Source organism: Pongo pygmaeus, chromosome 10 (assembly GCF_028885625.2).
Source record: "Pongo pygmaeus isolate AG05252 chromosome 10, NHGRI_mPonPyg2-v2.0_pri, whole genome shotgun sequence".
Lineage (NCBI taxonomy): Eukaryota > Metazoa > Chordata > Mammalia > Primates > Hominidae > Pongo > Pongo pygmaeus.
Genome location: NC_072383.2, coordinates 78360215 through 78376772, shown reverse-complemented (window position 1 = coordinate 78376772; position 16558 = coordinate 78360215). Strand labels below are relative to the sequence as shown.

At 33.7% G+C, this 16558-nt stretch overlaps 1 protein-coding gene across 2 annotated transcripts in view; it reads right to left on the bottom strand.

The window, feature by feature from the left end:
• Nucleotides 1-16558, bottom strand: part of OTOGL (otogelin like) — a 289364-nt gene that overhangs the window by 60755 nt on the left and 212051 nt on the right. For both annotated transcript variants that reach the window (XM_054443471.1, XM_054443472.1), the window contains 6 exons: nucleotides 15491-15610; nucleotides 12729-12845; nucleotides 9819-9975; nucleotides 9121-9147; nucleotides 4745-4912; nucleotides 2747-3025 (listed from right to left, as the gene is read on the bottom strand). In XM_054443471.1, the coding sequence (XP_054299446.1) occupies nucleotides 2747-3025; nucleotides 4745-4912; nucleotides 9121-9147; nucleotides 9819-9975; nucleotides 12729-12845; nucleotides 15491-15610 (868 nt within the window). The remainder of the gene's footprint in view (nucleotides 1-2746; nucleotides 3026-4744; nucleotides 4913-9120; nucleotides 9148-9818; nucleotides 9976-12728; nucleotides 12846-15490; nucleotides 15611-16558) is intronic.

Sequence of the window (16558 nt, the reverse complement as noted above, 5' to 3'; positions counted from 1 at the left end):
AAACACTCCAATTGCTTGGTGACCAAAGCATTTCATGCCCAGATTAAATATCTACATGTACACCTATCTTCCAAAGATTTAAAAAAGCAAGGGGTTGGAGGAGGCTGAGGAAAATTCAAAATATTGTCTTTCTCTCTCTCTCTCTCTCTCTATATATATATATAATATATATTTTATATATATAATATATATATAAAATATGTATATATTATATATATTATATGAAATATATATAATATATATAATATATAATATATATATTATATATAATATATATAAAATATATAATATATGTATTATATATTAAAAAATATATAATATATATAATATATATATTATATATATATATGTAGTGGGTTTTCATCTGTCTTCACATAATAACACCAAACACTTGTTTAGAATTTTACTTTTTGCAAATTCTAAAGTCCATCCATTATTCTATTTTATCCTGCAACAACCCTATTAAGTAGATATTATTTCTAATTTATAAATGAGGAAATTGAGACTCACAGCAGCCAAGAAACTTGCCAAGTTCAAACAATTAGAAAAATGGCAAGACCAAATACATTTCATGAACTCAAATCTAGGAAGAATATTCTGTTGTTGTTCTCACAAAACTTAGCACATTGCCTTGTACCAGATAAGTATTGTTTGAATACAACAAAATATATGGGTGGATTTGAAAAATACATGCATAGAGTTCTAAAACCTCCCTTGATTGAAGTTTTTCTCCTGCAAGGTCTGCTAATACTCTCCCCTTCCCACAGCATAGAGAAGTCCTTTTGTAGCAGTTCAAAGCTATCTCTAAACAAGAGAACCTCTTAAGAAAGAAAATTCAGGAAGCAGGTATGGTTCTTGGACTCTAGACACAGAATTCAATTCCAAATTACAGCAAGGAAAATAAGTCTTTCTGGAAAGCATCTATGCATCTAAAGACTTAAGTAATTGCTGAACTTGAGTTACTGGTCTCATGCATCCTGAAAGAGGACTGGTTCCAAGACTACAATAGGCTCGTGGAGTTTCCTAGGTTTCAGAAGCCCACAAAGATCAGCTTCTGATATTCTGATGATGCCATGTGCTGCAGTTCTCTAAGCCTCAAATGGGGCTACTAAGTCTGGTTCTAAGAGCACAGATTTCTAGAGCAGAGGGGAAATAGAGGCCTGTAAAGGTCAACTGTAGGTAAACTGAAGTAAGCAAATCACATCCACTGTATGGAATGCTATATAGATGTGTCAGTGGTTCCTTTTCTCAAGAGCATAGTGTAGGAGGACAGCTCTCCCCTTGGTTCTCCTTGCTTTCTCTCTCCCACTTGCAGATCTCAAAACAACTGCAAAATGTTCTGAGGGTTATCCTGAGGTAAGGAGGAATCTTCTGAAACAATCCAGGCTCTGTTGCCATTCCCAACAGGATGTCCTGCAAAGTGTGTGTTCAGTGATTCCAGTTGCACCTGAAGTATCAAATCCAGAGCAGAGTGCTTTCAGGGTCCCTCAGCTGCAGTGCAACATGGAGCATGTGCAGACAAGATTCAGTTCACCCTGGGCTATTCTGAGCCTAGACGACTGGCTCACCATGAATCCTAGGCTTCTGTTGATTCTTGCTGCCTGTCTGTAAGTAATAAAATTCCTTTGCCTGACTTGTTTTGTGAGTATGTCACCACACTGAAGAATGTATGTCACCACACCTAAGAATGCAAATGGTAGAGATATTAGAGCTTCTTTTTCTTTGTTCTGAGCTTGTTGCCAGAGTAAGAATCTTTGCAGAATTCTGGCATCTGGGTTTGCACAAAACCTCCTGCCAGACTTAGGAATCTTTGCATAGAGGAATTGTATTCAATAGGTAAAAATTTTTATTTTTTATTTTTTTATTTTTTATTATACTTTAAGTTTTAGGGTACATGTGCACAACGTGCAGGTTCGTTACATATGTATACATGTGCCATGTTGGTGTGCTGTACCCATTAACTTGTCATTTAACATTAGGTATTTTGAAGCTTAATTTGTACTGTTTAAAATCCATTATTAGAAGGGCTTGCAGAAATATATTCTCAACAGAAAAGGCAAATTAGTTGCTCTCTTGAACTGCTTTAGGAGGGTTCACAAGGATGAAACGATTTCTTGGGGAGACTCAAGATAGATATCAAGCTTCTGGATTTTGAAAAGAAAGCATGACTTTTAAACACTGCATAAAGGAGTGAAGCTTGCTTCAGAAAATTCAATAGCTATAGACCTCAAAGGCTCTCTAGAAGTAAGATTAGGTTTCTGCTGAACTAAAGAAATCTTCTAGAGGTCAATGGAAACAGACACCCTGTATCCAAATGACAGAGATAAACATATTGTCCTTATCACTAAGAATCAGATAAATTAGAAGTTGCCTTCTAGGAAAGAAAAAGTAGATATAAACATTAGACATCTAAGCCACATGAGTGAGCCCTGATTCCAATGTCCAGACAGCACCGGTAGTAATAATTGGGGTAATAATAATAAAAAATCAGGTTATTTAGGATTGTTCTAAGTAATTTACATCAACTTATTCAATACTCACCATAACCCGATAAAGTACGTATTATTATTTCTCCAATATGTATATTGGAGATATAGAGGGGTATAGAGGTTAAAACACTTACTTAAGGTCATAAAAGTCTATCTGCTTATACACAGTAGGAATGGTTTTTAAATTAAAGACACAAATATTCTGCCTAATATAAATTACTTATTTGTTCTCTTTTTGGAGATCTCAGGAAACATACCTTCTATGCTGAAGCTACTTGAATGTTTAAATTCTTCAGAATCATCATATTTTGATGCTTTGACACTAGAATCTGTGAATATGATGAAAAAGCCTTTCTTGCTGTATAACTCAAATGCACTGTAACCAGGAATCCAGAGGCCCTGATGGTGGAAAAATGTTGCTCTCAGATGAAAGGCTGAATTCGCCTCCCACAGCTCCAAGCTAAGAGTATCATTGTCATGGACATAGAGAAAGTAGTTTGGCCTTTCAGCAGATTCCAGGGAAACAAGTGCCAATGCTGTAAAACATAGAGCAGTGTGGATTCTCAGGAGAAGGAAGATCATCAACATTGGCATCACAAAATGTACTTATAAAGTAAACAAAATAGTACTCCACAATTGCCAAACATAATTAGTGCCAATCACTAAGATTTCAGAAATAAACTAGGAGATGCTTGGAAGAAGAAAAAAAAAAGTAGTACTTTAAATTCAGTGAATAACAGTTATATCACTAAAAAAAAAAAAAAAAAATCAGTCTTTGGTAACTTCTATTTTTTTAATAATTTTGTCCTTGGGGGGAAAAAAGAAATGTCAATGAGGACTCCAGAATGTACAATTTCATACAAGAAATTGAATTATTAATTGGACATACATTTCTGTTTGCAAGCTTTAACATTTACAAATGTACAAAACATACAAATGGCTAAATTGGATGATAGAAAAGAGAATAGAGAAATAGATCAATTTAGGGATGTAACTGCATTTCAGTATCACAGGGCTCTTTTAATGAGCAAATGTTCTTGAAAGAGATTTTACTGCACCAAAAAGAGACTATTTATCCAACATTATTGTCCATTTCCCAAAAGATGATCAAATGGCTAATGAGCAATTGGGCTTTACAAAGCATTGAAGAATTATCACCCTTTTTTAGCTAGAGCTTTTAACATTTACCTTATATTTGTAAAACTCATGAAATAAAAGATCTTAAATTGAGATGATTTTAGGTTGATTTTCTTAAATAAACATTATTTGGATTTTTTCTAGTGAAATCATTAGTTATTACAAATCGTAAAATGAAGAGCTCTCCCAAATTCAATATTATTTCAAAGGCATTTATCATGTTGTAAAATTTAAGTGCTTCTGCTGAGCACCAAAAGATGCCAAGAATAATAAAATAAATTTTTATATGAGAAAAAAATGTAACCAGCATAATTTAGAACTTGATGGTGACAGGTGTTTTCAGAACTAAAAAAGTTCTTTTTATAGGAAATAAATAATTTATTCTAACTGGAGAATTGTGAGCATTCTCAGAATAAGCAAAAGTTAAGTCTGATTGATTCATCCAACAAATAAATTCCATTACACAATATGTCATGCATGGTTCCAGGTAGACTTATATAGACACAAGGTATCCTGAACATCACTGGATCAGAAGGGAAACTACCACCAATCAGAACAGGTGCCAGGTGGATACAACCAGTACAGACCTGCAGGTGCAAACCAGTAAGGTAGAGCTAGGTTCAGGGCACTGAGGACATGTCCAGGAACCAGGACAGACAAGGTAGGTAAGGATAACAGAATAACAGACTGTCACAATGACTGTCTACACTCTGATTTATGCTCTTCATGTAGAACTTCTTTGGTATCAATTCACAATTTGCTTTTACTTTTGGGGGCATAAAACCTTTCAAATGTTAAGAATCAGTGGATGGTTTTTCAAAAACATCAAATTAAGTTCTGTGACTAATACTATGAAAATTTTAGCTATATTTTATTTAAAACCAAAAACTCAAACAGTTGCAATTCTAGCATATATATGCCAATAAATAAACGAAGAAATGATTTTGTATACAAAAGAGAAAGCTGGCTCATGTGCCAATGTTATATTTTATTTCATATCCTTTAGAGCACTTTAAAAAAATACCATAAACATATTAGATTCTCAATTAATATTTACTGAGTGGCTAAATTTTAAAATGTAATTTGAAAGCTAAACTTTTATTTTCAATTATACTTACATGATACCTTCTCTTTGAAAAGGCCTGGAGTGATCATAAAATAAAAAAATAAATTGGTATGAACACTGCTTCTTGGCAAACAGAAAACGCTTCTGCTGGTCATATTGGCCCCCAGAACAAGGCCACTCTGCCCATAGCTTGCCAGCATATATGGTCCTTCTCCAAGTCCTAGTTAAATACAAATATGAGAATTATAAATTGGCATAGATTTTTAAAATTTCAATCTGTCATTTCAAAGAAATGTTTTAATAACAAAATACTTCAAAAAATTTGAGCAATTAAAATTTATCACTAATAAAATAACTGAATTCTTCAAAAATAATGATTTACATATATAATGATGTATATGTATATGTTCGTGTTGTAGGTTATGTAAAATGTTGATACACACGTGATCAGTTGTTTCATAAAAGTTTAATCTTACTGCACTCAGTGTATTTTACTTTCCCTCTTCTCTCATTTTTACCTCAAAGCCAATTTAACTCAGCACATGCTGAAGAAGGAGAAAAAAGATTCAAAGAATATAAGGGCAAGACTTTTTCCCCCTTAAGGACTTAAGACCAGGCCTAAATAAAGGGGAAAGGATAATTGGATTGGAGGGATAAGAAGTCTTCCAATTAGGAAAGGGGAAGGAGAACCAAAATTTCCATCATAAGGACCAGGAGAAGAACAAAAAGACTGAGAGGATACATTATTTTCAAGTGTAATCTCCTCACTGACCCATCATCTGGGACACATCACCATTGAGCAGCTGGGTACCCTTATAAACGATGAGGAAAAGAGCTTCACTAGGGACTTTGGTACCCTGTAGAGAGATAGAAACCTGAAACAGCTTTGCTTCCACATCAAGGTGGAGCTGAGCAGAAACAGTGGACAACTTTTCTTAGCCTGGCTGCAGGAGACTCACCACCATGGTTACAAATGTTACAAATGCAGTGTTTCTCCATGAGCCAAAATACAGGAGGACCAAAGAAAATTATAGCAATAGTCTCTACCTGGTAATGGCTAATTTTCTAGCATGGACAAGAGGAAAGTGACAAAAACCTCCAAGATGCAAATATACTTCAAAGTATAAATATGTAGATTTGTACAAATATGTGAATAATATACAAATATAAGTGAATTATAATGAGATACAATTCAGAATGGAGAAGATGTGTATACAACTACAACTTGAGCACTTGAAGCATCCTCATGAATATTCAACATAAGAATGAGAAAGGAGACAGAGAAACAAAATCTCTCCCCTGCTACACACACCCCTTAATACAGCAACCTGAAGAGACAATTGCCAAAGAGAAATCTATTTGTATAAAAACCTAAAGCTTTTGAATTGACTCTCAGTTAATTTGTAGCTTGATTCTGGACTATTTTCACCAGCAACTGGGAGACAAAAGTCTTTGATCTTATCATTAATTTTCTGCAGGGAGAAGTATAATTTCACCATCTACTGAAAGCAATCATTTCCTGCAGTGATTCTTTAAAAACAGAAATAAGCATATCCTATCTAATAAAATTACTCTGAACTTAAAACTCACATAACAATTTTTAGTAGGAAACTGAAGTTCTCCCTCACCTACAGAAATAGCATTTCAAATGCAAGCTTTACATTTTCAGTAAAAGTCATATAAATGAACACAAACATATTATATAGAATCATTATGCTAAAGATTATTGAAATATTCTCAGCAATAACCTTTGAATTCTTCTACTACTTTTTAAAATTCTTCCTACAGAATCACAATTACTTATTTATGTATGTGCTTTAAATATTATAAGTATCTTAATAACATAGTGTCTGGAATGTAACAAATAAAGAAAGGTAAAAATATGCCAGCTATAAATGCCCAAAAAGGACTAGGTAAATTTATAATAGCTGTGAAATTTATTTGGGATGAAACAAATTAAGAATAACCATTTAGAATTATTTTCTATGTATTATCACTTTCCGCAATCATCACAATTTTATATTCCCCTTCAACGTCTATCACTGTTGCATTGCTTTTACAAATTCTGACTCCCCTTGGCACATTGATGCCTTTCCCTATTACTTTGATCATAGTGAATTTATTTGCCTGCCACTCCACAGAGCCAATTAGTGTCTCACGAAGACCGAATGCCCCATGTTCATGCTCTGATATTATCAACATGGTATTACAAATGAAACTAGAAGAACAGGTTTGAAGGATTCTGTAACACATTAGAAGAATGAACCATCACTAGAAGCGCAGCAGACTTGTTAACAGAGAGCAAAATGTAGTAAGTAGCAAGAGGTAGAGAGATTCAATATGCATAGAAAATTCCGCTTCTGGGCCCACAAGTCTGCAGAAGAAATGCCAGAAAATACAAACGCACAGATGGAGATTGTCATAACAGAACTGGGTGTGACAGGAATTTTTGAGTGAGGAAGTTATTGGAGCATTTTCTCAGATTGTTGTCTGTGTACATTATGTAGAACCTGTGATGACAATGTGCGGTGATCATCCCTACACTAGGATGTATTAACCATACAGTAGGCAATCTAGCGTGGAGGTCATGCTCACTGGCCCTGAAGCCAAATTGTTCACAAATCCCAGTTTGCCACATTTTGGCTAAGTGAATTTGGCAAAGCTATTTAATCTCTCTCTGCTTCCATTTCCTCTGAAAGTGTTGATAATAGCAAAATGCAGATAATAAAATAAAATAATGACATATTTTGAAGTTTAAATTATATGATCTAGAGAAAGCACTTAACACAACAAAAGCTACTGTTATTATTATTAGGCAATAAATCACATTTTAATTTTGGAATCCAAAGATTGATGTGGAGTGTGTGTGTGTGTGTCTGTATGCATGCACGTGTGTGGCAGTCTCTTTAAAATCTTGAATAGGACATATTTTTAGTTCGATTTTCTTTAACTACTACAGATATTTTTTAATGTTGAATTTGCCTCCTCTATCAAACTTCTATAAATGTAACAAATACAACTAAAATCAAAAATGCCCATTTTCTTTTTAATTCATTGTCTCTTTTTCTCTAAAATTATCTAGCTGACAAATTTCTCCAATAAGCCACCTGAAGTGCCTCAGACTGGTTGCTTGGCCAAGATTTCCTGTAACTATTATTCTAACTGACACATCCATCATGGATCCAGAGTTCGCCCAGTTACTGACAAAATGGATACTTCCCTAGATCACCTTACTTGTCTGAATTAGGTTTTGAGGCCTGTGCCTTCCTCATTAAATAGATTTGCAGAAAGACTCCAATTCTGCTATCTTCAAGTAATTTCACTAAAAATGTAATTCTCTGTCTCTTCTTACATCTATGCCTTAGTTTTAGACAGCAGCACCTCTCAGATTTCTTATTGCAAATCTGGATGTTTGCTGAGATTAGGAGATTTTCATTATTATTGTATCAGTAAGTTCTCATTCTGGTAATATGTAAGAATGACTTTTGCCTACAATGATGGCAAAATAAATTCCTTACGTTATTTCTTATGTCACTGCATTTATACTTTGTTTCTTTGATTTCCACAACATAAGAAAAATGTGACTATAGTCACCACACTGTGTAATAGATACTAGAACTTATTCCTCCTATCTAGCTGAAACTTTGTGCCCTTTGACCAGCATCTGCCCTTTCCCTGCCCACTTCCCAACCACCAGCCTCCAGTAACCACCATTCTATTCTCTACTTCTAAAAATTCAACTTTTTTGGATTTCGCAAATAAGTGAAATCATATGGTATTTGTCTCACTGTGCCTGACTTATTTCACTTAGCATAATGTTCTCTAGGTTCATCCATGTTGTTGCAAATGATAGAATTTCTTGGTATTTAAAGAATGAATAGCTAAAAGAGAGAATTTCAAATGTTCTCACCACAAAGCAATGGTAAATATTTGAGGTGATGGATATGCTAATTGGCCTGATTTGATCATTCCACAATGTGTACATGTATCAAAACACTACATTGAACCCCATAAATATATACAATTATATTTGTCAATTTAAAAATAAGATAAAATTTTAAAAACCATTTGAACAACATTTACATTTATAAATAATGGTAAAGGTATACATTTGTTATAGATCTTTCATCCTTTTTATCTAAAAAGTTAACTAACTTCACCCATCCATTCATTCATGTCATTCCAAAACTGTACTGAGGGCCTCTTAAATTCTGAAACTTAAGTTACACACTATTTTAGTTTTCAGGAAATAAATCTTCACACAAATACTTAGAAATTTTTGAAAATTTTAAAAATTAATAGCTTTTATGGAGTTATATAGTTATGAACTATTTATAAGTTGTTCACAGCATAAGTTCAAAAATTTTTAATAAGAAAATACACCTAATAGAATACTATAGTGATATTTTTAATTTGAATGTCACATACCTTCATTGTAGTATTCACAATCAACGGCTAAAAGAAAAAAAGAATAAATATTAAACTATGTAAGAAGTCAATCACTTATCTGAATGTGGGCAAGATATGGCCACATATTTATCAATAACTATGTGAAAGAATATAGAATGGTATTATTTAGAACTTTTTCTGAGCAAAGAAGATTCTTTAAGTGATGTGCTGTAATTAATTAAATTTCATATAATTGTTTTAAAGTAGGAAAATATATCGCCAATTTAGAAACCTCAACTGAAAGTGTTCAAATTGTAAGTTTGTTCAGATATCTTACCACCTACAAAAGTAAATTGAAAGCTTAAAGAGTCAAATCTGGAAGCAAATTCAAGGTGATTTTTTAAAAATATGTTTATCATCAGAACAATGAAACTTCATAGGCATAAAAGAAATAAAGTCATAAACAATTTCTCCAAGGATGGTATTTAAATAATTTATGTTTCAAATGGTACAATGACAGCAATCAAACACAGAACAAAATATTATCTCACAATTTATTTTTATAAGTCCTTTCGGTATTCTATAATTTATGATTGTCAAAGGAATATAAAATTTAGTCATTTTAATTTAATTCTATTTCCATGAGTTTCCTGGCATTATTTCTCAGATAAATCAACAATTAATATGTATTTCTTTATCAATTCTCTACATAATTATGTTCTAAGTAGGGTACTCACAACAAACAGTAGATGATCTCCAATGAATTGATATTCCTTCCTGACAACACTTGTATGCATATGCAGCTATACTAGTGCACAAACACTCACAGTCGCCACCAAGATTACAGTGACATGTATCTTCATGGCAATTTTTGGCAAAAGAAGTAACATCAATCTGAAAAATGAGGTGAAAGATTACTTAATTTCAATAGATACTGATTATGATTTAAAGTCAACCATCTAAAAGAAAACTATGTGTTTTCAAAGTTTGATATTATCAGCTTAACACTGCCACCTAGAGAGTTCTCTTTATTTAAAGCCTCTTTATTGCCCAAAGGAGAAAGAAATGTATTAGGAAAATGTCACATCAAAGAACTAGCAAAAGAAATAATAAGATTAATAAATACATATGACTTCAACATCTGCAATATAACAGATCAGTTTTTGGAAGCTTCTTTCATTATTGATGTAATCACATGGCATTAAAATAAGGGCATCTTCTGCTTCCAATTGTAATTTTATATAATTTCATATCTTTCTTCCTTCTTTCCTTTCTTTTTTGCCCCCGCTTATGCAACATCCTAATGGCTATTAATGGTAATAGCAATCTTTAAAAACAACTTATTCTATTTACTTAATTTATTTATTTGCATTATATTTAAGTAGCTGACAAAATTTAATATACTGACAGTGCATTAAAAAAGGAGCAAGGGACTCAAGAGGCTGAGGCAGGATAATCACTTGAACCCGGGAGGCAGAGGTTGCAGTGAGCTGAGATGGCGCCACTGCACTCCAGCCTGAGCGACAGAGACTCTGTCTCAAATAAAAAAAAAGAAGAAAAGAAGCAGGATTTGCTGTCACTGAGCTAGCTTTATTTTATTTTTTAGGTCAGTTCATGGGTTAATTTTTCTTTTCAAGTGGAAAAGAACCAGCAGGCTCTGTGATTCAGGACTCCAGACTTGACACAATATTTCTTGTCAAGCAAGCATGGTCCTTGGAAACTCTGAAAAGTCTCAAAAGCAACTCTTTTTATAAACAAGATTTTAGTCTACCTATGTGGCTCTAATATGGCAGTCCTCAAACTTTTCTGTCTCAGAATCCCTTTACACTCTTAAAAAATCACTGAGATCCCCAAAGAGGTTTTGTTTATGGGATTATCTCTACCAATATTTACTCCATTAGACATTAAAAATGAGACATTTAAAAATAACATAAACCTTATATGTTTACATGAATAACATGGTTTTAGTGAAAAATATATGCTAAGAAATAGTGAAAAGAGTGCACTGTTTTACATCTTTGCAAATCTCTTTAATGTGTGGCTTAATAGCACACTGCTGGATTCTCATATCTGCTTCTTCATCCGGTCTATCGTAATGTTTTTGTCTTGTTTGGGTTTGGATTGAAATAGATGAAGAAAATTCGGTTCCACACATATATTTAGTTGGAAAGGAAGGAGTACTTTAATATCTTTTCCAGGTAATTGTGATATTCTTTGACACTATATCAAAACTCAAAAATATAATTTTTTAAAAAGTTCATTGTAATGTGAAATCTAAAACCATATCAATAAACTTTATACTTTGCTATATTAAAATTGTTTTTTATTTCGCCTTTTGAATGGATCTTTTACTTCTACATGATTTTGTAACATCATGCATTGGTCATGTGGAAAGTTTATGGACCCGTGCAGATCTTCAAAATGTTGACACACTTGATTATATACAATAGCTACAAGTCACATTTGTTAATATCACCATCTAGATCAACAAAAAACTCATTAAGTATCAAAAACCTTATAAATTCGCAGGGGTGGATCTAACTTTTACAAAACTCTAATTTTCCCTTGAAAGTAAATTTTATCAAAGACGACAGACACCATCAGGTGTTTCCTTAAAGCCACAGACTCATTTAACACATTTTAAGAAAATATCTGCCGGGCGCAGTGGCTCACGCCTGTAATCCCAGCCTTTTGGGAGGCAGAGGTGGGCAGATCATCTGCGGTCAGGAGTTCCAGACCAGCCTGTCCAACATGGTGAGACCTGGTCTCTACTAAAAATACAAAAACTCGCCGAGCTTGGTGGCACATGCCTACAATCCCAGCTACTCAGAAGGCTGAGGCAGGAGAATCGCTTGAACCCAGGAGGCAGAGGTTGTAGTGAGCCAACATCATGCCAATGCACTCCAGCCTGGATGACAGAGCAAGACTCCATCTCATAAAAAGAAAGATAGAAAGAAAATATCTGCCAAATATCCCTGTCTGAATGTCTGAATAACCATATATCATTTGTTCTTTGAAACAGAATGGTATCCCGAGAGAAAAACAACATCTTAGCTCACAAGTCAAACAATCATACAAGTGACTTCCCTCAAGACCACTAGCATAGCTTTGTATGCAGCAGAAATATTACTTAATTCTTACCAATACATTGAAATATTGCTTAAACTTCTATTGGGACCTAAAATAATCATGCTAGGATGGAGCTTTGAAAATGAAATTTCTAAATAAGTACATTCCATCTTGGGATGTGCTTCTAAAATCATTTCAAATATGCTACAAGCAATACTTTTAAACTGTACTTTGAGTTGAGAAGAATGTCCATTTGACAATGTTCTCTAAAGAAAAGTAAACATTTATGCTCTTAATCATAAAATGATGTATGTAAATAATGTTCCACAAACTAGAACAAATTATTACAAACACGTACAAAGGTACACTGTTAAATTAGATGTAGTAAGGGAGAAAGTAAATCAACCAAATGTGCCACTTCTACAGAAAAACAAACTAGCACATATGCCCCCTAACAATAGTTAGGTGGTACATCTAAAAAGCCAATGGATCACCCAGTTATGTGTCGTGTTCACTTCGGTGTTATAGACACAGTAGAACATCTTGAAACTTGAGAGTTCATTAAAGTATTCATTTACCACATTGCGACAAGAAGCAAAAATATCACTGTACAAAATGGAGCATTCTTTCTTGGCATAAGGAAATTTGTTTTGATGTGCCTCGCAGGGTTTAATTGTTTCATCTGGACTTTCACACTGTTGAAAAAATTTAAGAGAGAAAAGAAGTTTTCAAAGGGACAATTTCTCAAGCAGAGTAACCTACCCAACTTCACTCATTGCAATTGCACCTAATATATTCTCATCCTTTTAGATAGGATTTGTGTAAAGCACCTGCTCACATCCAATTCAATGTTAATTGCATATATTATTTTTGAAAGCAACTAAACAGAATATTAAAATTGTGGCAATATTAGAGATAGAGTGGTGATAAATGATTTTTAAATTATCTTAAACATAGCATTTGCATGACTTAAAAAAATTACATGAACATGACCTGTTTCTTTCATTTTCATCTTCTTCATTTCTGTCACAAATCATCTGAGAGGTTATATGTACTCAAGTCTCTGCAGACTCAATTCCCACACGGGCAGCAATTTGGCCTCTTCCTCCCCTAATACCCTTCCCTGAAACTGCCCTGAAAAAGGTCATCCATGACCTCTTCATTGTTAAATATGAAGGCAATTTTTCAGTCTTCCATTTTGCTTGACTTTTGCTGCCTTTGATTCTATTTAATACTTTACCCTTCCTAAATGTCTCTCCTCATTTGGTTTTGGTGATACAATTTTCTGCTGGGTTTCCTCCAGCTACATTGGCTGCTGTTCCCTAATCTCTTTCTCCCTCCTCTCTTTGCAAAGCTTAATCCTCAAACCTCTGTTTTTCTCATTCGGTACATGTGTCCTGGCTTCAACGCCCTGAATATACTAGTAACTACCAAATCCCTATGTCCATCTCACATGTCCTTCCTGAATTTCAGAACTAACATTTCCACCTAAATATATCTGTCATTTCTCTCTCAGCAGATCCTAACCATCCCTACCTCTACACCATTGTCCTTACCCGACTATCCACATTCATTTCCTCCTCTTTGCCCTGCCTCAGGGAGGAACACCAGTATCCACCCAGGAAGCCAGGAAAGTAGGAGACCTTCTTGAAACCTCCAAATTCATCCTTCCTAATACAGTCTTAAATCTCTACTGACTTAATATTTCTAGCTGGATTATAAGAACCTTTTGGCCCTTGTATCTTGCAGATCTATACTTTGCACTTCAGCTATTCTCTGTTTCAGAACTTACACCACAACCAGAATTAACTTTTTGAAATTCACTTTGTGCACCACACTCTCTCCAGCCTCTTGACACCTTCTAGGTGGCTGCTCCCTCCTTTCCCTGTTAAATTCTTTCCCATAAATTTCACTTCCTTAGCTCCTATAAATCTTATAAGATTCACCTGCAGGGTACCTTCTCCAGGAACCTTTCTTGGACCATCACAATCCCCACTTCGTGTGCACTTCTATCAAAGCAACTATCTTACTATGTTCTGACTGTTAATTTTTCCACCTCCAGGCTCCAAATTCCTTAAAGGCAAAGACTGTGATTTTTCCATATTATGTGTCCGTATGTAATGGAAAACATTAAGTGCTAAATAAAAATTAGTGAATTTTTTTAAATGACCTGCATTTTAGCTTTGTCTATCAGGTATGAATAAAAAACTTATTTTGAGGGGGTTTAAAATTATTTGACTACTCTAGATATTTAAGTACCATTAGAAATAGTTACTTCTTAATTCATTTGCAGAGAGAAAAACATAAAATGATTTTTTTCAAAAACTTCTAAAGGTAACAAGAGGTAACATAGCCACAGTTAAAAGGATTTTGTTTCTCTCAATATAGCAGATATTTTAGATGTTAAAAGGTACACTTTTGTACTCTTAAGTGTAGACTACACTCAAATATTACTGGCTGGAATAAATGTTTTACCCTATCCCCTCTTTATTCTTTAAAGCGATTTAGACATATTAGTAAACTAGGCAAAGTAGAGAAGTAACTAACCAAATGGTAACCAATCAGGAAATTGTGGTTTCAAACACCCATATCAATTAAAAAGAACAACAGGCTAAAAAGAAAGTAGAAGAAAGAATAGAACCAATTTCCAATTTGACTCTGTTTTCTGAGTTCAGCATTTTTCAAAATGTGTTTCATATAACACTACTTCCTTGAGAATTAATAAATAAAAATATATATTATGTCAGTAAGTATGGAAAATCCTTCAAACATGTCCCTTCTTTATAGGCTTATAATGCCTCAAGAAACCTTTGAAACAGAAATATGTAAAAATTAATTTAGCCAACTGCTGCCAAAGGTAGTTGACCACAATCCACCCACCCACACACACATACACGTGTCCCCCTTTATTTCATGTAATACAGTAACACAGCTGTTAAGAAACTCTGTCTTCATTTATTTATTGCTTTGAACTGGCAAAAGTTCCATCATCCTTCAAAATGCAGATACATTGATTGGCATTTTGCTATGGTGAGGAAAACATGAGGGAGAAGAGATGAATTTGAATGTCACCTCTGCTACTTTCTAGCCATATAATATTAGACAACTCATTTAACCTCCCCAAGCCTCAATTTCTTCATCTATAATAAGGAGAAAACATCCTTTATATGATAAGGTAATCAGAAAAATTACGAGAAGATAAATATGAACGTTTATCAGCTATAAATTACTATGAAAATAGTATGTAAAATAATATTACCTAAATAAGAATAAAATGTTCTAGTGAAAAAATATTCTTAAAAATTTTTGTTGACTTCTAAAATACATTTATGTAACTTACCTGTCCTAATGCCCAACTACCTCCAAATACCTGAGCATTTCTCACTTCCAAGTTATTAGATGTGGTCATATCATTTGAAGTGCATTTGTCAAAGTTTCCACACAATCCTGATAGCTTGTTCTAAAGTGAGAGAAAAGTCACTAGGAAATATTCTGTTTTCACTTTAACATTTAAAGACTCATATTCATTAAAACTTTTGAGACATTTCAAATATATATTTAAGAATTTTCACAGCAATCATTTTCAAAAATTAACTTGAAGAAAGTGGATTTTCTCATACCAATTTAATTATATTTTGTGATTATTTTAAATTTGCAAAAATATTTTGCCTTATTTCAAGTCCTATTTAACCACACTTACCAGTGTCTTAGCATTAATACAACTAATAACATAAATAACTTGGAAAAGTATAATTCAAACAAGACAGTACATATGAGAGTGTATGTGTAGGCAAATGTATATGTGTGTATACACAGAATTCATGTGTGTGTGTATATATATATATATATATATGTAATTCATAATTATATATATTCCCATCCTTGTTGGAAACAAGGATATGGGATGAAGAATGGCAGACATATTCCCTACTTGTTGGAATATATCATATTGCCTACCTGTTAGAAACAAGTCAACCATTTGTTTTTCCACATCCCCCTTCCTGATGCCTCAGCTTTAGGATAACTACTGTTAGTAGTGGCCACTGTCTTTGAACAGATGTGATTTCTGAAAACAGAGGTCCCATGGTAATAAGCGGCTATCGCAGATGTAATTCTAAGGTTATTGTCTGCTTTGCCAGAGACATAGGCAGCCTACTTCTCCATTAAGGGATAGATTCTATTCTTCAATATTGAAGAGAGCATTCAGCAAGTTTAAATTCAAGATTTTAAGGAGTAGTTCTACTGCTTCTAGAAAATCATCACTGCAAGTTCTCCTCCTTCATCTAGTAGTAAAATATATTGCCATTCTTGTTGGAAACAAGGATATCAGATGAAGAATGGCAGAGAATATTCATTGAAGAAAGACAGCAATGACTGAAGGTTATTTTGGATTCATCAGAGAAATTCA